Source organism: Macrobrachium nipponense, chromosome 28 (assembly GCF_015104395.2).
Source record: "Macrobrachium nipponense isolate FS-2020 chromosome 28, ASM1510439v2, whole genome shotgun sequence".
In the NCBI taxonomy this organism is placed as follows: domain Eukaryota; kingdom Metazoa; phylum Arthropoda; class Malacostraca; order Decapoda; family Palaemonidae; genus Macrobrachium; species Macrobrachium nipponense.
The window spans coordinates 8,032,870-8,058,491 of NC_087217.1; the positions used below are offsets into that span (position 1 = coordinate 8,032,870).

The following is a 25,622-nucleotide window of genomic DNA, read 5'->3' on the forward strand; positions in this document are numbered from 1 at the left end:
TTTAGGATAGGATATTTATGATTTATTTATTTGATTGAAAATAAATGATGTGCATGTCAAACAGTACAGAACAATTATTTATAATTAAATATACAAAATTTTTTATTTTGATTTTCGCTGGTGAAACAACGCTCTATTTGACTTTAGATTTTAGCACGCGCCCAAGTAAGCTGGAGGTCGGATCACATCTTGTTTGTATTAATCTCTGGCAAAGTTGTTGAATAATGATTATGGTCAGCCTTTTCAGTTGGATCTTCCTAAACTATACAATGTAGTGTGGAGTACCAGATATGGAGGCAATTACAAGTTTTGCCTTTTTGTCTATGACGGCCAATACCACGAAATTGTTGAGCTTTATTTCTAGGGCTGAGAACTAGAAGGGCCAATGTCATAAAACCATGTTTTCAGGAAAACGCTTTTAAAATATTGCTTCCTTTATTAAAATTCAGGTAAGTGCAGCAAACGAAAGCTTTGTTTTTTTGGGGGGTGATTGCTTAACTTATAACATTGGCCATTATAGCACTGAAACAGATAAATTTCTAGTTTAGTGACGGTCTTAACTACAATCGGCCATTTTTTGACATTGCCCCTTTTAGTTCTCAGCCCTAGATTTATGCTTCGACCAAATTGTGGAATGAGCTCCACAGTCACTTAATTGAATGGTCGGTACTTCTAAACGGTGCAAATGCTATTTTGTTGAGCAAGGTGACATGAGTCTCCATCGTAGTATTTTTTTTTACCACTGATCTCATATGGTTTTCTTTGTTATTACCTCATTTATAGTCTATTGCTTGAATCTGTATTTCATTTTCTGCTCTTTGCCTTGTCTCCTACTTTAGAAACCTCGGTTTTGTGCTTGATAATAACGATTAGGTTAATAATGTAGAGTTCAAGTTTATTAAGATTATACAAAATCAGTATTTGTCACTCTGAGTTATCCCAGAGCAGTTTGTTCCTAAGTTTAACATAAAATGTAAGGAAAATCTTTTAATACATATAGCTGGGAACAATTGTTTTATTTGACATTTATGAAAATCTTGGTCATGAATTTGTGTGTGTGTGTGTTTGCCTAAAGTTGCCTGTAATGTGGCCATTCCTAAGGGAGTGATATCTTACAGCGTTAAGCTGAGTAGGCAAAAAAGGAAAAAAAATTCGCTATTGATTCTAGCGGATTCATTTCCTAACTGAACCCATGTAATGGGAAAAAATGAGTGAAGCTCTCACAAAGTTTTAATAGACTAATAACATTAGGACCTCCCCCATCCATCCCCCAAGAGTTTTTGAATCTCTCTCTCTCTCTCTATCTCTCTCTCTCTCTCTCTCTCTCTCTCTCTCTCTCTCTCTCTCTCTTGTGTGTGTGTATATGCGTGTGCATGTTTACGCGAATATATTGAGAACGCAGATGGTGTGTGTGTGTGAATACATATACTATCTTTTTATATCTTCTGTCTGGGCGTTTTCAGTATTAATAATTTATAAGAAGCAAATCTGCCATTGGTTATTAGAAAGCTTGAATGGAGTCGTTTTTCTTCTGCAGTCGGCAAAGAGGTGTAACAGGCCATTACTGTCTGAAGGCTTAATGCTCTAAATATAAAGGAAGTATCATCTTAAACAAGCGCGTATTTTCAGTTGGTTTAGTTTTTGTACCTGCATTTTTTGCATTGGTGAATTTTGGAGGCGTGAGACGGTTTAACTCTGTATTGTGAGGGCTTTAAGCACAGTCCTGTGTTGAGTGGTGGTATCCTTCCAGTTGTCGCTGGGATCGGGCACAGTAGACTGAAAGCGGGACCAGGTCGCCATTGGATGGTAGTGGATCACACAAATGCGATGGAGAGTTATTGAGGTTATATGTATATATATATATATATATATATATATATGTATATATATATATATATATATATATAACAAAAATGTTATGAGTAAGGAGGCGGGAAAAGACCTAGGGAGCGTTGGATAGATCGGATGTAGAATTAATCGGAAGAAAAAGTCATGATCCAGGTAGTAATGAGAATCCGCAACAAGAATATATTCACATATATACACGCATTATATATATATATATATATATATATATATATATATATATATATAATATTATATATCTATATATACTATATATATATAGATATATTATATATATAGTATATATATATATATATATATATATTATATTTATATATATATATTTATGGTTAGGTAGTTCAGTTAAAACCTTGTGCCTCGATGTGGTGATCCTTCACCAGCATCCGGGCGAAACCATTGCTGTCTTATCGTTTGTGTATGTGTGCATGTGTGTGTGCGCGCGCGCGTAAGTGTGTCGTATAAAATGGCTTAATTTATTTCAAAGAAAAAAAACTTTAATTTCTATCTTTAAAGAGACATTCGCTCTTTTTTCGTACAAGAGCGCTTTCATTTCTATATTCTTTTTAAGGGATGCCGTAATACTTTTACCGAATTACATGCTAGAGGTCTTGCAGTAAAGGTGGCCGCGTTTTGCACTATCTGGGTAGAACCCCCCCGTATCTATCGGAAAAAAATACCACCAATCTTGGGCAGACCCATTTTTATTTTTGTCCCTGTCTAATATATAAAGTTCCTCTGACACCCTTCTAAGTTTTACTTCTCTCTTGCTCTCGGGGTGTTCGTAAATGGAAGCTGAGTGACACGGTTGTCGTAAGGCGAAGAGCTTGGCTCCTTGTGGCAGAACATCCTTTCTGCGCGGATGTTTTAGATTGCTTTCTTTCTCTCTTTCTCTCTCTCCCTCCCTCCCTCCCTCCCGCGTTTATATAATATATAATATAATATATATGTGTGTATGCCTGTATGGCCACGATGGTCTCGTATATACGTACAATCAGAAATAAATATATAGCCATCATGATACCGTACCCTCAACTGGCCCAATCGTAAGTGTGTGTGTGTGTGTGTGTGTATATATATATATATATATATATATATATATATATATATATATATATATATATATATATATATATATATATAAAGAAACTGTGGTTTTCCTTATTAAAACATTTCAATTTCTCAGGAGCTTTCACATTGCATCTATCGATTCCCAATAAGGTTTTTTTTTGTTTTAGCTCTGTGTTACATACAACTTTTATTTATTTTAGTTTCAAACTTCTCACATGATTGTTTCGTGACAAACACTTGATCCACAAGCCTTCTTCGTTCTCAATATTCCTTCAGTCTCTCGTTGAATCTTTTCGTTGTCCTTTCTGCTTTCACTGTCAAATTCTGGCAATATACCTCTCTTCATATACTCTGTAATTCTTACAGAGTATATGAACTTTTCCTTCTTCCCAGACATAACTGACAAATCTTTGTCGATCACTCCAGTACACTACTACTACTACTGTACCCCAGAATTAATTCCTATTTCAATACTCATTACTGTAACCTCTGAATTGAGGTTACGTCCTATAGAGTCCCTTTCACAAGCTTTTTTCAAACTTATAAAAACGTCTTCCACACTTCCTTTACTCAGCTCTGCCTCGCTGCCATTTTCAGAATCAACAAATCTTCAGAACATTCTTTTTTTTTGGTCCAGGATTCTATTCACATCAGACAACAGCTAATTAAATGCGCTTTTTTTTAATAACCATTTGTAGGTGTAGAATAAAAAGTAGGTGCTGGATGGAGTGTTGTACCGTGGTGGGAATTGCAGATGATTCAGGTTTGACTGTTATAAATTGTGCAATTCAAAACAGAAGTGTTATGGGTAACGAGGCGGGAAAGTCTTAGGGAGTGTTGGTTAGATAGGATGAAGAAATAATAGGAAGGAAAAGCATACGATCCAGGAAGTATGAGAATCCGTACAAGATTGGGTCAATGGCAAAGTTTATGTTTGGGGTTCGACGTTTTGGTGGGCAAACTTTTGTAGAGGGACCCACATATGTTGTGGAAGTTTCACAGCATATGAAGTGATCTTTGATTTGCAGCTAAAGTATGTATGCAGCAGTGAGAATATGTTGTTTCTTTCCTTCGCACCATCCTCATTACGCTGTAAACAACTTAATATGTATATGTGTGTGTGTGAGTGTATGTATGTATGTATATATAGCATATATATATCCTACGTCAATTATATATATATATATATATATATATATATATTATAATATGACTGGTTATAAGTGTTCTATTACAACAGAATTCCATCTAATAAAAGGAGTCCATAAAAACGCCAATATTCAGGAAGAAAGAACTATAATTCAGACCGCTGTCTCTCTCTTCAGGTAGGTAATGAGTGAGAAAAGTTACAGAAAGGCCGTATTTATACCAAGAGGTCCATCCACAGCTAAACAGTCTTTATGTCACCCCCACTGATAATTCTGACGACAGAGCTCAGCTATTTTTAACCATATAGATAACCATAACGACAGAATAAAGTGGAATTTGTCACGTATAATTTATGGCAGTAAATGCCGATACAAAAACCACATGATAGGGCGGCCTTGATTAAACAAAGACAGGTATGAACATCTCAAAGAGCGCCTGGGATTTAGATGTCATAAATAAAATCTTCCTTCAACCTACGCTTAAGAGGATTAAAGAGGAATTATCAGTGGGGGTGACCTAAAAACTGCTGACCAGTGGATGGATCTTCTGGTATAAATACTGCCTTTTCTGTAACTTACATCACTCATTACCTACCTGAAGTGAGAGACAGCGGCCCTGAATTATAGTTTCTTTCTTCTGAATATTGGCGTTTTAATGGGTTTCCTTTTATTGTGTGTGTGTATATATATACATACACACACACACACACACATACATATATATATATATATATATATATATATATATATATATACATACATACATACATACATGCATACTCATGTATGTATATGTTTGGGGTGTGTTTCTTTCTCTCGAATCATCCTCTTACGGCATAAATGACTTACATAAACTAAATGTTTATGTATGTGTGTATATAATATATATTTAGATATATATGTATATATATACATGTATATGTACGTACGCATGTGTATACGTATATATCCGAACTAAGACATAGATTCCTTATCGTGTTTATGTATAGATTTGAATGGTTCAGGGTTGCTTTATCATGTCCAAACCTTATTTCTTCCTTTATATTTTCCTTGTTTCTTCTTTGGAAGTATTTAAAGGAGAGGAATTAAGAATGATAAGAAATATTCTAGCTATACTACAATATTTTTTAAGACTGAAATTGGATTGCTGTAGGTACTTGAATAATGTCACTGAAATTGGATTGCTGAAGGTACTTGAATGATTTCGTGATGTATACGAGCACATACTCCCTTACAAAGCATGAATCCGTTCGAGTCTTACAAAACGAATGGGATTATTATATATAATGACGTTTTTCTTAGTACTGCAAATAGAATTGGAAAGTACCTCGAGTCAGAGTCTTTTTAGTTCCCTGTAAAGATATTGCGTCTTGCCCCTGTGATTTGATCGTTTCATACAAATAGTTTTGATTCAACAGGTAGGCCATCTTAACGATTTATATAAAGCAGTGGAATGACTATACCATATTTTCGTGTCGTTATGCTGTTCTTGACCTATTTTAACGTGTGATTTGGTGCTATTCATCCTGCTGTTTTAGAAAACCCAACAGTCTCCCAAAGGCGTCAATAGCATATAGATGTATTCAGACTTTTCTGACGAGGCAAGTAGACCTCACGCCTGGGGGGTTGATGGTGGGGGGGGTGGGGGGGGGGGGGGAGTTCGAATGTGATCCATGAATGATTTAATATTCCTGCCACTTAGTATCACGCAATAATCTCTGGTCAGTGTGAAAAAAACTGTTTTCATATACTGTATGAGGCATAGTTCCTGAGAAGTATTCATAATGGTGAAAAATACTTTGATCAACCCTTAGTAGGGAGAAAGCTTCTAGTGAATTAAAAACCATACGAAGGTTTATATCACTCAAGGCATAAGCTTATATTATTTTCGATAAATAAATGAAAGTTATTGTCATCTCATTAATGTATTAATGATGTTTCTTATAAGGGTAAATGTTATTTTTATTCGTAATGGGGGAAAAGTTGTATTATTGTACGAAAAAACAGTAGGGAGACCCTTTATTCCAAGTGAGAGAGACAACTTATAATATTCTCAGAAAAGGAAGTCTTACATTATTCCCAAGAAGAAGACTGCATCTCTCTAGCAGGGCTATAAAATGCCTGACAACCCTTGTATCCAGGTTTACCCTTTCAGAGTTCCAGTTCATTGCGTCAGTAATAAATGGAAAAGCTTTCCTTCCCCCATGTAAAATATTTCCCCCTTTTTTATATTTTAAATTGCATATCGCCAGTCCCCTTGAGAAAAGCGTTGCTCTCTCTCTCTCTCTCTCTGTGTGTGTGTGTGTGTGTGTGTGTGTGTGTGTGTGCGAGTTCGTGTGCCGTGGCCGTATTTCGCGTTTTATCCCTTCAGAGCTTATCCCCTCAATCTTCGTTCCCTTCCATTGCTTCTGCTTCCCCTTTCATTCCTCCCATCTATCTAAACTTATACGAATTTCTCCCGTCCGGTGATTTGACGATCTTAACTGTTTGGATGCTTTATTCTTGCTGGTCCAAGCCTTCTTGGTCTTCTTCATACATCTGTACACAAACTCCTGTCACCATGTTTACCTTTTCCTTCTGCGAGTTGCTTCTTCCAGTGGATTGACAGTGTGGTGTGCTACTCTTCAACCTTTTTATTATTGTTTTTTGAAGAAAGGTTGACCAGCAGAAAACTCTGAAGGAAAGTTCTTTCTTTTTTTTCTTTCTTTTTTTTCGGAGGAAAGACAGGCTAAGGAGACAGTGAAGTTGGAAATGGATGACTTGCGTTGTTGGGAAATGTAATCTCAACGTTTTGCGTTTGGCCACGGAAAACTTGGACCTTAAGAAGGGCTGAAGATGGGAGAAGTTAAAAAACCACACGATTGCGCCAAGCCGTTGCCCCTCTTCAGACTACCATACTTTAATAAGAGCCAGAGAGGGAGATCCGCGGAAGGGGAGGAGGAAGAAGGTTGTTTGAAAGAATGGCTATGGCTACAGAGAATATTACAGCAATTCTTCATTCCTTTATTGGCATTTGTGTTAAGCAGGCATCTGTAAAGGAATTTGGCAGTTGCATAATGAAAGTTTCTTTCTTTTTCTCTCCTATCCACTACGAGATTTTAATTAAGGTCTTGTCGGATGGCTCGTTTAATTTTATTTTTTAGATATTGTAGTAGGTACCGCACACATGGTATTATTTTATGCTGCAGTAACCTAAATATGGTTATAAGTATTTGAATTAAAGAGACTAATTATAATTTCTGATTTAACGTAAAAACGAATTTTACTTTAACTTGAAAGATTATCCTCGATATTTCATGCTTTAAAGATCTTGTTTGGTTAATAGTATCAGAGATAAGAGGAGTCGCTTTGAACGTTTGATCTAAATTGAATTAGCTTATTAGTGATAGTATCATTTAATGACCTAGTTTTTATGCCCTTTTATTCAAAATTATACAGTTATAGCGTGTAAAATCCCTCAGTCCTAGTGTACATTATTTTTGGAGTCTCGCTCGTATATATCCTAAAAGTCATAGCTGACCATAGAGCTTATTTCCACTTTTTTTTTTTTTTTTTTTTTTTTTTTTTTTTTTTTTTTTTTTTTTTTTGGTTTTTTTTTTTTTTTTTTTTTTTTTTTTTTTGTCTGGAAACAGTAAGTGTTGCAGACGGTTTAGTGAAATTGGGAATGCAAACAGATAAGAGCCATTTAGGTACATAAAATTCTTATAATGCAATATAAGTAGCCATACCCTTAAGGGTAAAATTGATGAGTTGGTATGGCTAGATTCTTCTCCCCCTCTGGTCCATCTGAAGTTATTAGAGAGTAGCTTAAATGTTGTGGTAGAATAGAAGATGAAATGTCTTCTTGATATCCCTGCACACACAAACACACACACACACCATGTATATATATATATATATATATATATATATATATATATATAGATAGATAGATAGATAGATAGATAGATAGATAGATAGATTATATATTATAGTGTGTATGCATATAGTATATATACATGTGTATATATATATATATATATATATATATATATATATATATATATATATAATGTACATATAATCGCAGTGGATGTATACATACACATCGGCGTGTACTCTTATTCTGTGAGTTTTCCTGGGGGTGGGGGGGATTGGTCTTTATGGTTTTAGTTTTCCTTTTGTATGGCCTGTGTCGCTCGGTTACCTCCTCTTGATACCGAGTTTTTCTATTAGGAAGTTTCTCACCAATTGACCCCTGCCTGTTGATAACTTTATAAGACTCTTTCTCTCTCACCAAGAATAGTTTTTCCAAGAGAAAGTTTTTCTCCCTTTGTTTCTTTGGTAAGCTCCGGCCTTCTGAACTTTAGTCATTTCTTTCATGTATGAGAATCCAAGGCTGCCCTGAAATGAATGCCATTGCGGTTGCTCCGTTTTGGTGGAGGTTTATGAATACTGTGTTTTGTATTTTTGCATAGTAATGTTAGTTTTTTAATGTTAAAATGTTCCATATTCATTAACATTACAGGGCTTCGCCTCAAAAAAAAAAAAAAAAAAAAAAAAAACACACACCACACACACATACACACACACACACACTTCATTGACATGCCTAACTAGATGGAAATATAGGTGTATCCCTCTCAGCGCTTAAGCATATTGTAATGACATTGAGATGAAAGCAATCCTATGCAAGGGCATATTTGGTCCTTAACATATGTGTGTGCACTTGGCATATCTTCCGTTCTTCATCGTTTTATGAAACAGGTCATTAATGCGGAAATACCATGTTGTAATAAATGTCAACTATGTCGTTCTCGTGCCTTCAGTTATATGAATTGATATAATACACACACACATATATATATACACACATTACACTATATATATTATATATATATTATATATATATATATATATATATATATATATCTATATATATATAATAATATATAAACTAGTTATATATATAGTATCTCGACATTGTGTTAGAAATAACACGAAAGCGCGCGGTGCTTCTTTTCGTTTTGTTTTTCATCGGCCCCTAGCTGAATATAATTTTACGTGTATTAAATGACATAAGATTATATTATATATAATTTATATATATATATATATATATTATATCTCTATATATATATATATATAAACACACGTATGCAATGTGTCTTTATGTATATATGAAAGTGATTCATCACAAGATCGTCGAAAATTGTTTTTCTCTACCTCTCTGTGAGTAAATTAGAGGTATTGTACACCCATGGAATGTTTAGAAATGTCGGTGTTATGCTTTCAGTTCCGTCCAGGCCATCGAGCACTTTATCTCTCCTCCTGCAGTTGTATATACCCTAACCCTCATTAGTTCCCTTTTCCCTCCTGATTGCCGCTCGGCCTCATGAGTAATTTATGGATTTTCTCACCTTGATTCAGTCACTTTAATTCGTCTTTTGTCATCGTCATTTGACATGCAAATGAGCTGACGGCCAGAGTGAGATTAAAGTCAGAAGAGGCCACCAGCACACACACATACAGAGAGAGAGAGAGAGAGAGAGAGAGAGAGAGAGAGAGAGAGAGAGAGAGAGAGAGATTTCCATCGCACAAAGAAGCCGTGTGAATCCCAGGGTCTTTATTGAAAATTGGATGTAGTGATTGAATGGGAAGGATTCGGCGGCAAGCGTTCGTTCAGGGGCCCTTGAGGCCATCGTTCCCCAAAAACAGTGGTTTTCGCGTGGTGTGGCCCATTTGGGGGTAAATTGTTGTTAGGCCATGGGTACAACATCTACGTTGACATGTGCTTTTTCCTTGGTTTGTTTTGTTACTCGTGTATGCCCCATTAATTTTGGTGTCATTATTTTTATTTTGTCCTTAGTTTAAACCAAAATAGTTTGGGACTATCTTCATCACAATTTTACCTCTTTATATATATATATATTATATATATTATATATATATATTATATATATATATACATATGTATATATATATATATAATATATATATGTATATATATATATATATACATATGTATATATATATATATATATATATATATATATATATGTGTGTGGTGTGGTGCGTGTGTGTGTCTGCGTGTTTATTAGTGTATGTAAATAAAAGGAACTGAGTAAGGCGGTATGGTTACAATCATGTCGTCTTTTTTCAACCATTGCCAGTGGACATGATTAGTGTCAGTGCAGTATAAGGGTTGCTTCTCCCTGCTCCCTGCTCCTCCCCCCCCCCTCTTGGAGTAGCAAATTTTGGACTTATGACCGTATGGTTATCTCACTGCAACACTGCGTTGTTCTTTGATCGCCTTTTCCATGGTGTTTGATCCTTGCTGTTTAGGAGTCAAGTCTCCCATCCCCTAAGGGACTATACTCTTAAGGTCTTTGTTCTTCCTTTTGAAGCTGAGCTAGAAATGGATTTTTCTTGAATCTGTCCGGGTCCCTCTTATGAACAAACACACGCACGATGAGAGAAGTGCGGAAATCAAATAAAAGGATTAATTCAGTGAATATCATGTCGAGTCTTTGACCGAAGTGTTAGATTGTCAAGGAGTCTAAATGCTTATGCTGTCATTTGTAGCTGTGTATAATTTAACTTCAAATAATCTTAAGTGTAATATTGACTTATCATACTAATGGATGCTGGAAATAACTATTATTAGGTGTTAATGCGACAGATATTTAGCACTATGCATTTTTTTTTACCTTTTCTGATGAAAACTCATCCTGCAAACTGATATAACTGAAATATACCATGAAGGGGGAGCATCATTTTAAATTGTTATTTATGAGTTATGAAGTTCATTTGAATGAAATTGTTGTAAATAATATTATTTTTATAAAATTACGATTTTAGGACATAAATAAATTTAGGGAAGTTAAAAGTAGAGCACCTAAAAGAATCCGGACCATCCACGGGTCATAAAGCCAGAACAAAATCATTCTTATTCAGAAAGATAGGAGAACTCTTGTATGAGTTGAAAGTTCATTTAAAGATTATTATTTATTGTAGGGACGACACACGAAGTTTTTTTCTTACGGAATTGTGCTCTCTTGTCTTCATGTATGCTGTACTATTACTTTTGTTTGATTATGAAAAGTTTTAAGTTTTTTATATATTTTTTTATAGAAGTTAAAGAAATAAGTGTAAAAGAAGGAATTCAGATAATGGTTGTAGACTGATCGTTGCTCTTTATTACTACTTTGCAGGCAGAGATTTGGTCCGTATTTATCGCCATCCTCCGGAAGAGTGTGCGAAATCTTCAGGCGTGCACCGAAGTAGGACTCATCACTCACGTCCTACAGCGACTCCCACAAGCTGATAATGTCGTGGCCGGTGAGTACCCGAAGTTTATTCATGTTTGTGTGTGTACACGATTGGCCCAGTTAATTCATGTCATCTTGTGGAGTGATTACCCCATTTCTTATTTAAGAAATTTGTATGTGTTTTGCGAAAGGTTCTGTCTCAAGTAGCGAAAATGACGTTCTGTGTTGTTTTTTCATATATAACTGGTTTTTATTATTGACCTTATGTGAAAAGAATTTTATTCCTCACATTTTTTTAATTTACGAATGTTGAGTCGTGAATATCGTTAATTTCCAGTTCACTATAAATTGGGTATAACGTACAAGCAATATTTTATGTTGTAAGAACCTTACTACACAAAAAAATTGCTTGTACTGCCTTATAATGATAACATGAAAGATATCCCTCATCTTCTGAAGAATTTTGGTGTTAATGTCGCATTTAAGTCCATTAAAACAATGAAACTTGTGTTTATCAAGAACTCGGCGGACAATACAAAAAGAATGTGTATATAAAATTTCGTGCAAGTTTTGTGACAACTTCTATATTGGCCAAATTGGTAAAGCATTGGGAAAGCGAATAGAACAGCATGAAAAATGTGAGATATGCACAGGGGAGCAGTGGCATTTTTGTACATGTCATTGAGAACAATCATGCTATTAACTGGGAAGGAGCAAATAGGATTGTGTATTCTAATAACGGACTGAAAAGGAATATAATTTAATCTAGCTTTATAGAAGAATAGTACAGCCATAATATGAATGTCAGTCAAGGGATGTATAAACTTGATCCTGTAATATCAAAAGAAATTTGTAAATTGTTTCATTTTAAGGTAGGCAGTAAAGATGTATGGAAATAGGATTATCATATTTGTAAGCACAGTAAGGGTGCAGCAGTGCTAATGAGATTTCCAACCCCTCCTCCCTGACACCTGTCAGATGTGGATTTGTAGTTTCCTACCTTGACACCCGCCTGTGGGTGAATCTACAGTCTCTCTGTAGTATACTATATATTTGTGACCTCTAATACTACGTATCAGCCTTTCATCAGTGGCTTGGAAATAGAATCGAAACCGCCCAGGACCTACCCCGTCTTTTATTTTTCACCTGTGGATACGTATGATAAATGAATTACATGTTAAAGTGATTATATATACATATAATGTGTGTGTGATTTTATGTCATTTGAAATCTTATATGTATGTGTATATATTTTTATTTTATCTTTTTATATTCTATTTTTATATAATAATATATATGGGGATACAATCCACAATGAAGTAAAATCCTCTTGTATTCTAAAATTATTATATTTCTTCTTAAACTACAAGAGGATTTTACTTCATTGTGGATTGTATCCCCATTTTACTTAGAGGTACGACATAGTACCTGGCTTCTGCATATATATATATATATATATATATATATATATATATATATATATATATATATATATATATTATATATATATATATATATATATATATATCTATTATGTGTGTGTGTGTGTGTGTGTGTGTTTGTGTATGTGTGTGTGCGCGCGCGCGTGTGCGATTTCAGAAGCTTCTTGTTTACACGGGTCGAAATCATTTAATGTCAAATAGTTGAATGAATGGTATACATGATTTTCCGTGTCGAGGACTACGTATTTCATGATTGGTTTTTTCCAAATCCCCTTATAAAGAAAACACAATAACATCTTTTATGATGTGTGGGAAGTGAGCGTTTTCGCAGAACAAAATTTTCGTCGTAATTTGGGTGTTTCCAATTGTGGTTTCTCTCAATATGTCGAGGTATCGAAGCTGTAGGGTCATATAAATATTATTATGATATACAGAATATCAATTTTTGTTGCTTTGCGACCCACTATCCCCTCATGATTTCACTTTTAGCTTACATCAGCAAGTAATATTGGAGAGGTAGAGCCAAATGGTAATGGCTGATTTTTTCATCTGTATCATCGTTTCCATGTAAAGTTTTTACTCTTCAGTATTGTTCATTAAGATACAGTAGTCGATCTCTCTCTCTCTCTCTCTCTCTCTCTCTCTCTCTCTCTCTCTCTCTCTCTCTCTCTCTCTCTCCTGTCTCTCTTCTTCTCTCGTCTCTCTCGATCCATCTCTCTCTCTCTCTCTCTCCTGTGGAACTGCTCTCATTATCCATCTCGCCATCAACTTTAATTTCCACATTTAGCGTCAGGGGCTCAGCAAAGGTCTTCGCCTCTTCCATCTCCCCTCCTCCTCCTCCTCCTCCTCCTCCTCCTCCTCCTCCTCCTCCTCCTCCTCCTCTCTTCCAGACTCCTCCAGAGCCGATGGTTTGCTCTCATCAATCACAGCATTAAACGTCGGATGTTCTCTGATGGAAAGTCAGGCACTCTGCTCATTAGTCAGGAATTAGATTTTATGCTAAACAAACGAGTAGCCAGCGCCTTGTTTGTGCCTCTCTCTCTCTCTCTCTCTCTCTCTCTCTCTCTCTCTCTCTCTCTCTCGTTATTCTTTGCATGGTGATAACTCGTCATAATAGAATATATATACTGAGTGGTGTCACATTCCTGACTTTAGGGTCATTTTTCGACCAAATGTGTTGCAAATGTCGCGCGGTCATTCATTGGTGCAATTTCTTTAAAGGCTACGAAGAAAATGTGTGTTTACTTGGTCCTTCTATTTTTAGTAAACATTTGTTTATCAAGTTACATGGTTTGGAAAAGTTTTAGATCTGCCTCGAAATTTTTTTAAAAAGTAAAATTGTAAATCTTCAAATTTCATTCTTTATGACGAAAGTCACATTAGTTTTCAGAGAGAGAGAATGTGTAAAACAGAGTAATGTAATGTAACTAAGAGTTAGAAGAGTCAAACGGTACATGAAAAATATTACTACTTCGAAACTGAATTGTACCATATCTTGGTTATCATATCAGTTGCTTCCATGAAACTTCATAGCATTTAATTTTCTATTTGTAGTCGTGTTTGCGCTGATGCCTTCATCATATTTTTTGCCATAATTTTGCTCTGTGGTTGTTGCCATTTGCTTCCATATGTTACTGCTTTTCTTTCTTTCTTGTCAGTTTCATTTTTCATTGTGTTTTATTCGCACCTAGAACTCGACTGCGTGGCGTTTCGTTTTGTACCTTTAAACCAAAATTAATATTTCGTTTTGTGTAATCGTAAGGTCATATAAAACTACTTTTACGGTACGCGAATTAGCCTCAATGTTAAGAAGCCCATGTAAACTTTCAGTACTGAAAATTTGTGTTTAAATCTGATTCATGTTATTTGGTAGTTTTTATTACTACATTGATGCAGATAGTGTATTTTATTGTATTATATATATATATATATATATATATATATATATATCTATATATTGTGGTGTGTGTGTGTGTGTGTGTGTGTGTGTGTGTGGTGTGTGTGTGTGTGTGTGTGTGTGTGTGTGTAGAGAGAGAGAGTTTCTGAAACTTTAGATTTTTTGTGTGTATTTAATGATATTGGGCGTGTATGTTATTGATTTGTTTTTAATTCTGAATAATCACATCCAGTGCTATAACGTTAGGTGTTGCCACCATCGCCTAGGACGAAAATTCACTTGGAGATGTAATTTTAGATTTCTAATTATTTAATCCTTTTCCTGTGCTCTGATGTTCCTTGGTCATAGTTGCCAACATTTATCGTAGCCTTTTTTGTGATTTTTCCTTTAGCAATGAGAAGGATTTTCAAAAGATAACTATTTTAAATTTTACCTCACCAATGCATTATTCATTTCCACAGATATCTGATGGAAAAAATATTGATTAGTAATCATTTTGCGATCTATACTGTCTGGTAGTTTTTTTTTCTTATTGGTTGCGATAGTTTTCCCCTCAGTTTTATTCAGCAAATCATCGCTAACCTGTCAAGTGCGTCTTCATCTCGAAAAAGAAAAGTTACATTATATAAATTCTTTAGTGTTCACACGGTTTACGTTTTCTTTCTCCATAATTTACCTAATTTTCAGAAGTTGCCGATCCCTGCCTTATTATTTTCATATTACCTTCCTTACTCCTCATACCTTTCCACCATAACCCTAGATATCTGTTCATTTTCCCGGTTTTGTGTTGGTACCGGGAGCCTTTTCTCTTCATTTTCTCTGTTCCTTGCTCTTTTCCACACCCGCTCCCACATTCCTGGTTTTCCTTAGTCTACCCGATGTCCCACCTTCAGCTCTCCCCGGTCGACTACTTACACGTTTATGAGCATCCTGCTAAAAATTTCCCATGGGAAGGAAAACATCAATTTTTCCTTATCGCCGGAGTGATGAAGTCATCAACAAAACTTTTGTGACATCAAATTATGTAGTTTTCACCAGACAGTTAGATGAATGGTCCCGAGATGTGATCCCAGCGGAAGATGAATTCCAGCCCTTCCCCCAAAAACCTTTCCACCAGACTTGATTACACATGGTGATGACGACGACGACGACGATCATGATGATGATAGATGTTGGAATTGTGTTGACGGAGCCCGCCTGCTCCTCCTCCTCCTCCTCCTCCTCCTCCTATCATCTTCTTCCTCTTCCTCCTATTACTCCTCCTCCTCCTCCGTGTTCTATCCTTCCATCGTTCCCTTTCTCACCCTCATTGGTTGTGGTCCTCCGCAATGAGATTCACCATAATCTCGTTTTATTAACGTTAGGAGGTTATGACCGTAAAACGCAGCTGAAGGTTTGTTGTTCAAGTTTTCAGTTTACTTTTGACCATAGAATTCATATGATAACCGCTAAACGTCTTGATAGCACTCGGGATGCAAATAGCATGATGCACCTCCATTCAGATTTATTTATTATTTTTTTTTTCAGTATAATGAAATATTCAGTTATCACATTTTCATTTTCAAGTTATGTAGTAGGTTGCTCATTCCAGAGGTATGCATATTTATAGGTACTTATGCACATCTGTAGTACGTGTGTATTGTACTTATTAGTATAGCGCACTCGCGTTAATCTAAGAAATTGAGAGAGTAGGGAAGATGTTCTTTTAACTTTATTCGTTGGTAGCTTTTTTGATTATGGGTTAGAATGTCCAGTATTACAAGAGCAATAGGGAATTGATATTACCTTGACTAACGTTGATTTGTGCAGTGGAGAGATCCATATACAAAAGCAAGAATTCTTCATTCATGTCTGGAAAGAGAAGACGCGCGAGAAGGGAGAGAGAGAAGAGCCAGCCATTCATGCATTTAGTTTCTGATATTTGCGTTATTCCCCCTTTTGCTTTTTGCTTTCTGTTGGTCACAACTGCAAAAGGGGCTTTTGCCTCTTAAAATGGCCGCCTTAGATTGACATGGGGAATGTGTAATTCATTATTTCAATCCCGTTGCCACGGTAATTAAAAGGCGCAGTCTGACACTTGCGATTCATCCCCCTAAGGTTCCTCGCATTCAGAAATGAAAACAGGAGCCTTGTCATTCCTTGATTAATGTGAGTGAAATGAAAACTTGGGGAATCGTGCGCTGCTGTAATTAGAAACAGGAGTGGAATTCTGGATTACTTATGTTTTCACGACTTTTATGGTTGGTGCAGTTTTCAGTTCGTTACATGTTAACTGTGAAGCGAAGAAAGCACGGTGAAATAATATGTTGCCCTCTCCAAGGTCATTAAAAACGTAATTTGTTTTAAATAGGGCAGTGATGTGGTATATGTTACCAGTATTTTTCATGTTAGTATTGTGCCCTTCAAATTTAAGTTTCATTTGTCCACCATTTTCATGAAAAAGTTATATTTTTAAGATAGTAATTTTATAAAGTAAGTAAATGAAGCTTAACATTTTTTTCACAATTATTTGTAACCTGGTGTTGTTTTCTCGCTCTCCTCGGTACGACTTTCCATCTCTCTTTCTGTACTACGTAACTTGATAACAGCCACTCAGCACTGTTCGTAATTGTTTTCGGTGAGGTATTTTGCCTTTACATGCGGAAACCACTTATGCCATTTTCACTGGAGCCTTTGTCTCACCTTGTTTGGTCATTATTAGATATCTCCATTCTTGCCGTTGGAGCCTGCAACAACTTACGGTATCGACTGAAGTTATTACTGGTTGTTTTCTGTATACGGTGTCAATAACCTAAATGTTGTGACGCCAGTTTTAGTAGCCATAAATCAATCATCAAAAATAGTGTTTCTGTACGACTCTTCTGGTACTTTTATTCCTTCCCTGCGATGGTGGTTGAAATTCATTGTCTTTTCTAGTAGATTTTTTTTTCTAGTAGATTTCATCTTTGCTCCGTCTTTGATTGGTCGCTTTTCCCGGGCTAATAATTGGTTGTTGCTTTAGTTGGTTTTGCCCTTCTTCGTTTCCAAAGTCCATTTTTACTTGTTCCTGCTTTGAACACGGACAGTGGTATTTCGGTCGTTTATTAACTTTGCACCCTAAGCAGAAGTAGCTGCAACCTGCCCCAACTAAGATATCGGTCTACGCTGCCATCCAGCTTCCCTCAGTCTGTTGCTAAGTAAAATGCAAATTTTCATTTCCCCTAAATAAGAAACAACTCCCAAGGGTCGAACATTTCTCTGGGAAGTGGAAAAAATTGCAAGGTTTTATCTTCTGGATTTAACCTGGAAAAGAGAGGAGAGAAAATTAGTCCAGGATGGGGAGTTAAGGCATCGGATTGTCTAAAGCAAGAAGGGGAGCCATTGCATGGCAGTATACAAGGGTACACTATATTCAATTGAGAGAGAGAGAGAGAGAGAGGAGAGAGAGAGAGAGAGAGAGAGAGAGAGAGAGAGGGGAGAGAGACAGTCTTAGGTATTTGGGATTCTTATCCAGCCTAGATTTAGATAGAGACAAAGGGTTGAACAAGGAACAAGCAGAGTCGTTTAGAAATGTTACCAAGCAAAGGAGAGAGATAATCTTGTGAATGGTTCTCCCCAATTGGGATAGGGTTACCTTGTCCAGGTCCTCACTTTTTGTTAGTACACATTTTGACACAGCAGTGAAAACTGTTCTTATTTTTTTTCCCCTCCGCCCTAGCTGTTACCCACAACAGTCGTCTAACAACTGAGTACATCATTCACTTTATAGGTAAATAGAGGCTCTTGGAGTTTTATGGAGTGCTTATCTGCCCATCCTATTCCGTTTCGAGATTCGGACACGGGCCATCCAGTTGCAGAGAGAGAGAGAGAGAGAGAGAGAGAGAGAGAAGAGAAGAGAGAGAGAGAGAGAGAGAGAGAGAGAGAGAGAGAGAGAGAGAGAGAGAGCTGATTAACTGGGAAATCATTTACAAGATGGATTAGGATGCGGAAGGCTGGTTAATACCAAATTTCCAAAACCTCATTAAACTTCATGTATGTCAGAAAAATGTTAGTAAGATTAAGAAGTAATAAAAGCAAGGACGTTGTGGTTTGTGCATCATATTGCAATTCAGTACATAAAAGTTTTGAACGGATGCAATAAATAGCTTGAAGCTTGTAACCTTTAGATGGTAAGTCACCATTTGGGTTGCTTGAATATATTATTGATATCGGAGCAGAGAGATTATATAGAATAAAGCAAATCTGCTCAACTGCCGAAGGCTGTCTCATGATACTGTTATTGCAGAAGCGGTCTGCTGGCACGGGCAATTTTGAAATGTATCGTTTGCTTGGAAAGATAAAAGCATCAGTTTCTTGGACTGACCCTTAATGCGTTGGGTAGGAATAATAGTCATGTTGTATCGGTAGCATGATTGGGGCTTCTCGGATGAACGGTTATAGGTAACCTCGAACGTCGAGAGAGAAAGAGAAGAAGACTGACAGATCTCACTTGTCCAAAGTCCTGATGTATTTTTGCCATTTGGATTTTATGGACAGAGCAAGCTACCCATTAGACTACTTGGAAAGCAAACAAATATGTGTTTACTACCTCGCGGACACACAAGATACCATGGTTCCGATATCTGATAGCCTGTATATTTGTTATATATGAACAAGCGACTTTTTTTATTTACATTACTATATATATATATATATATATATATCTAATATATATATGTGTGTGTGTGTGTGTGTGTGTGTGTGCGTGTATGTATGTATATTTATATATATATGCACATATACATACATACATACTTGCATGCATACATTTTTACACGTATACATAGATATATTATGTATGCACGTGCGTTTTTTGTATGTTTTGCACGTATGTTTGTATATTTGTTTTTAATAACAGGCGACTTTTTAATATAAATTCTCTCTCTCTCTCTCTCTCTCACCTCTCTCTCTCTCTCTCTCTCTCGCTCTCTCTCTCTCTCTCTCGTCTCTCTCTCTATATATATATATATATATAATATATATATATATATATATATATATATATCTGTATATCTATCTATATATATATATATATATCAATCTCAGTAGGAAAAGAAGAGCGTAGGTTAAGAGGACACCACATTTTTATTGCGACGCGTTTCGTTGTTTCTTCATAACAACATTTTCAAGCCTAAAAGAGACATTACAGTATTTTAATGGTAGTTACAAGAATATGTAATTATTGGCTGACAAAGCTGAGTAAAAGTAGCAACAATAAGATAATGGTTAAAATCTTTAAAATAAATTGCACCAGCATACTAAAAAAATAAATTATATAAGATCTTTAAAATAAATTACAACGGTATACTAAAAAACAGAATGGTGGGAGACAGAGATGGAAAGTTTTACACTACAAATGAATGACTGAATGATTTATATTAAAAGCAAGGGATAAGATGAATTGTCAAGGTTAAGATCTGGTTTCTTTAAAAATATTTCTATTGACTCAGAGATTCTCAATAATGACTCTTCTCTAAAAGTACCAAGCACACTAAAATTTTCCAATCTTCTACCTGTATTACATTCCTCTACGTGCTGTAAAATCGGTGATCTGGTTGGCTTGGCCAGCAAGCAACCAGTACGAGGAGAAATGCCATAATGGCATTTCTCCTCGTACTGGTTGCTTGCTGGCCAAGCCAACCAGATCACCGATTTTACAGCACGTAGAGGAATGTAATACAGGTAGAAGATTGGAAAATTTTAGTGTGCTTGGTACTTTTAGAGAAGAGTCATTATTGAGAATCTCTGAGTCAATAGAAATATTTTTAAAGAAACCAGATCTTAACCTTGACAATTCATCTTATCCCTTGCTTTTAATATAAATCATTCAGTCATTCATTTGTAGTGTAAAACTTTCCATCTCTGTCTCCCACCATTCTGTTTTTAGTATACCGTTGTAATTTATTTTAAAGATCTTATATAATTTATTTTTTAGTATGCTGGTGCAATTTATTTTAAGATTTTAACCATTATCTTATTGTTGCTACTTTTACTCAGCTTTTGTCAGCCAATAATTACATATTCTTGTAACTACCATTAAAATACTGTAATGTCTCTTTTAGGCTTGAAAATGTTGTTATGAAGAAACAACGAAACGCGTCGCAATAAAAATGTGGTGTCTCTTAACCTACGCTCTTCTTTTCCTACTGAGATTGAGATTTCCAAAACATCTGTCTACTTTCACTATATATATATATATATATATATATATATATATATATATATATATATATATATATATATATTATATATACACTACATACACATTAAATGTATGTTTTGATGACGAAGGGACGGGAAAGTCTACTATTGGTCAAGTTCGTTCATTCGTAGATGTAAGGCTCAGTTAAAATAGTTACGTAATGATAAGCTGGCTATATTGTATCAGTAATTGTAAAATAAGGGAGTAAATCAATCGTGATTCACTCTTTTATTTTGTTAGAGGCGTAATGTATGGTAACATTTATATCTTGTGGCAAAACAAACAAAGAGTGATGTGTTTCGAACTCATAGTGTTAGTTGACCCTCCCTTATTTGAAGAAACAAACAGTAAAGTATAAGGGTTACCAAATAATTAATACGTACGAATCGAGGTAGTGGTCTTTGTGGATGAAAAGTCTTGCTTACACAATTGAAAATTTATGATGTAAATGACTGAATGATAGATATCTTATACATCAAATATAAGCTAAACAGATTTTCATACTCCACTTTCATTAAAAAAAAAGAATGTGAAAAAAATACATGTACTGTGATAAACATGATACTTTTGTACTAGAGGTGGTGGTATTTTAAGAATTGCGTCCTCAATTATTATTATTATTATTATTATTATTATTATTATATTATTATTATTATTATTATTATTATTATTATTATTATTATTATTACAAGATATTTATTTGCGTCCTTTATTATCATACTATAATGGGCGTAATGTCTGTCTGTTTGGCTGTCTGTCTGTCATTCAATCACGGCCAAACGGCTGGTCAGATGGGCATGAAACTTGGCAGGGTTATGGTGGGGACCCATAAGATGGTTTGTAATGGGGTTTCATCCAACCTTCCTCCCTCCTTTGTAGGGGATGGGGGTGAGAAGGAATTCCCTGAAACGGGGCTGTTTCTGGCCGCGAAACGAGGCTGTTTATTCCCGTCGACTTAGTTACTTTAAGATTTTTCTTACATAATTTCTGTACAACTTCCCCGGAGAAAGTCGCGAATATTTCAGCTCGGACACAATAGAAGATGAAAATTATCATCAATATCTGCAAGATTTTTTGAATAACTTAAATCCAACGGGACTGCCAGAGCACAAAATAACGTTGAAGAAGTACTGCCCGGTAATGTTGCTTCGGAATTTCGATCCTGCCAATGGACATAATAAAAAGGAAATGGACAAGTTCCTACTTTCTACTCTTTTTTTGGAAGACACAGGATCATAAGAGCATTTATCAGTAGCCATAACGCACTGACATACATGTTACGTCTTTGCAGTAACATATTGAAAAGAAAGATTCTTTATTATTCGTATCACCGTGCAAAGTAATTGACAAAGAAACTAACCAATCAAGATCCCTGTTCCGTTAATGAAAGTCACCGACAAGAGAGAGAGAGAGAGAGAGAGAGAAGAGAGAGAGACGAGAGAGAGAGAGAGAGCCTTTTAACGACATTAATGCACTACAATTTTATAATTTTATCTTGCTATCGAAAAATGAGAGAGAGAAAGAGAGAGGAGATAATTTGTGTTTTAAGAGCTAAGTAATCCGATAATCCCATCACCGTCTTCGTTACTTTACTTACATTGAGAGAGAGAGAGAGAGAGAGAGAGAGAGAGAGAGAGAGAGAGAGAGAATATCATTAAAAGAGGGTAAACAATAATGAATACGAACTTCTTTACGTTCATTGATCGTCCCTTCACTTACTTTAAGAGAGAGAGAGAGAGAGAGAGAGAGAGAATATCATTAAAAGAGGGGAAACAACAATGAATAAGAATTTCTCTGCGTTCAGTGATCGTCCCTTGAATTACATTACGAGAGAGAGAGAGAGAGAGACTATTCGTTGTAATCGCCCTTATTTTAATATTGCTGAACAAATAGTACATATAAATTTTTCTTGTGTCAAAACAAACAAAGAGTGATGTGTTTTGAACTCATAGTGTTTAGTTTTACCTCCCTTATTTTTGAAGAAAACAAACATTAAAGTATAAGGGTTACCAAATAACTAAATACGTACGAATCGAGGTAGTGGTCTTTTGGGATGAAAAGTCTTCCTTACACAATTGAAAATTTATGATTTAAATGACTGAATGATAGATATCTTATACATCAAATATAAGCTAAACAGATTTTCATTACTCCACTTTCATTAAAAAAAAAAAGAATGTGAAAAAAATATATGTTACTGTGATAAACATGATACTTTTGTACTAGAGGTGGTGGTATTTTAAGAATTGCGTCTTAATTATTATTATTATTATTATTATTATTATTATTATTATTATTATTATTTATTATTTATTATTATATTATTATTATTTATTATTATTATTATTATTATTAACAAGATATTTATTTGCGTCCTTTATTATCATAATAATAATAATAATAATAATAATAATAATAATAATAATAATAATAATAATAAATTTTATTATTATTATTATTATTTATTATTTTTATTATTATTATTATATTTAATTAAAACAAGATTTTTATTTGTTATCGTGAACCTGGCGCAGCTGAACCCTCGAACTTTAGTCTTTACTTAATTTACTTTTATATCTTTTTCAGTGCTAGGTGTCTTTCATAACCGTTACACGGAATAGAACACGTGAACACTCTCTTTTTGTATATATATTATATATGTGTATATATTATAATTTGTGTATTTAAGTATAACGAGAATTTCTGTCGAAGCTTAAGAAAGATTTAGTCCACTGGAGAATTTCATTTAATACGGGAATGAGGTCATTGAAGCAGCCCTGTCGGTACTTTTTCCTTGAAACCAGTTGAAAAAGTGAAATATCCGTGCGTAGTCTTACAGACACTTGTAGATTATTTTTATTCCTGAGAGTCCTTCATAACTATCGAGTATCAATATCCTTTGCACGAGTGATCCTCGAGGGAGAGTTCCGCTCATAATCTCAAGCCTCGAACTTTCCATCCCTCTCATCCTTTGACCTTCCCCTTCCCCCGTCCCCAGTCTCCATCACTTTCCATTTCTTCCCACTTGTCCTCCTCCTCCTCCTCCTCCTCCTCCTCCTCACACTCTTCGGGGCATAGAGAACAGAAATATCTGTTTGTTGGAATCGTTTTTGAAGTTGTAAGGAATCGTATGTGGTTCTGGTCTTTGGAAATGTTCTTCTGTATTGCTTTAACGATCGTTGCTTCGTTATAAGTCGGTGTTTTACCTGTTGATGAGGATGCCTGCCGACAAGTCGATCGCTTTTGGATTTGAAGAGTCTTGACAAGGATGAAGTACGAACGCACACACATGTAGCAGTATGTGCATTAAGGTGATACTTGCCAAGGTCATTACATGGCCGTTGGCACTGAATTAGAGCAAATTCATAGAGAAGTATTTGGGAAATAACAATATACTTATTTATTTATTGAAATGAGTTTTCTTCTAGCAGATTCCAAATATTTTATGTGATAGGCATTATAGGAAGGTTGAAGCAATGTGAGCTATTACATTGTTATTCCTCACTTTTGGAAGGGGGACATTTCCCTGTTTTATTGACATCCAACATCTGTCTTTGTAGTTCGTATGTATACGTGTCACAGTCAGAATGCAATAATTAATTCATGTCATAATTTGATTGGCAATAAAGGGGAAATTTATGTAGTTCCATAAAAAAAAAAAAAATTATTGTCTTTCCAGGAAGAATCATCTTTTAATATTGTATTTTTTTTTACATGATTGTATTCTTTTTCTAAGTATCCATATTTCCATCATAAGTTAAAAAATCTTTGACATTGGCCGGTGCCTCAAATGTGTTAAATTCTGTATTCATTCTATTATTTTCCTCTCAACATTGCCCCCGGATTATATTTAATGTGTAAGAATGTAAAGATAATTTTTTTTCTGTTGATTGTAAAGATAATATTTTTTCTGTTGATAAAAGAAAATAATACGGGGCAACACATAATTACTAATCATGTACCAGTTTAATTCGTTTCTTCTTACAAGGATGTAATTAAGTGAATATATTTTCTTGTACTGAAATACGTGGCTTTAAAAGCTTACTTCATTGATTTTTTAAATATAGATCTTTGAAATACCAAAATATTTTGCGGGGAGGCGGGTGGTGGGGTGACAAAATTATACTGGGTATAATTTCGTACGGAAGTAAATTGCGTTTGGTGATTAGTGTTCCAAAGGTTTTCTGAAGAGCTTTTTGTAGGAGTTAATGGCTGAGCTCCTTTTAAACCTATTTGTAGAACACTTGATATTAAGTATGTTTTAATTCCAAAGTCGTCCTGTTACATGTTAACTCGGAGAAATAAACAATATACTACGTTGGTCGTCAGTTTGACTTGAATAATCTGATTTTACATTCGGTGCGAAAGAGCGAGTGTCCCATCTTCGATGTTTTAAGATCTCGGTAAGTTTTGCTTAGTTTCCAACTCTTCGATCAAGGGAGAAATAGAGAGAGATTTCGAAAACTTATTAAATTGTCTTTGACGTCGCGTCAGTTCCAGCGCGTTTCTCTCCCGTGTGTAATGGGTCCACGATAAAAGTTAAGGTCGTTTGTAAGCTTCTCTGTTTTGAAGAACTTATTTAAGGGGGAAGGATGCAGCAACCACCACGTTGTGTCGTGAGGAGATCTAGAAAAGTCTTTTCCTAACACTTACACACACGTACACACAAACACCATTGAAAGTCAATGTGAAACCCAAAACTTATTAGCCTGCCACATGATTCATTCATGT

The 25,622-nt window shown here is 35.2% G+C and overlaps 1 protein-coding gene across 1 annotated transcript in view; it reads left to right on the forward strand.

Moving 5' to 3' along the window:
• Positions 1 to 25,622, forward strand: part of LOC135201387 (uncharacterized) — a 231,403-nt gene that overhangs the window by 87,115 nt on the left and 118,666 nt on the right. The window contains exon 3 of the mRNA XM_064230255.1: positions 11,276 to 11,402. Coding sequence (XP_064086325.1) covers positions 11,276 to 11,402 — 127 coding nt within the window. The remainder of the gene's footprint in view (positions 1 to 11,275; positions 11,403 to 25,622) is intronic.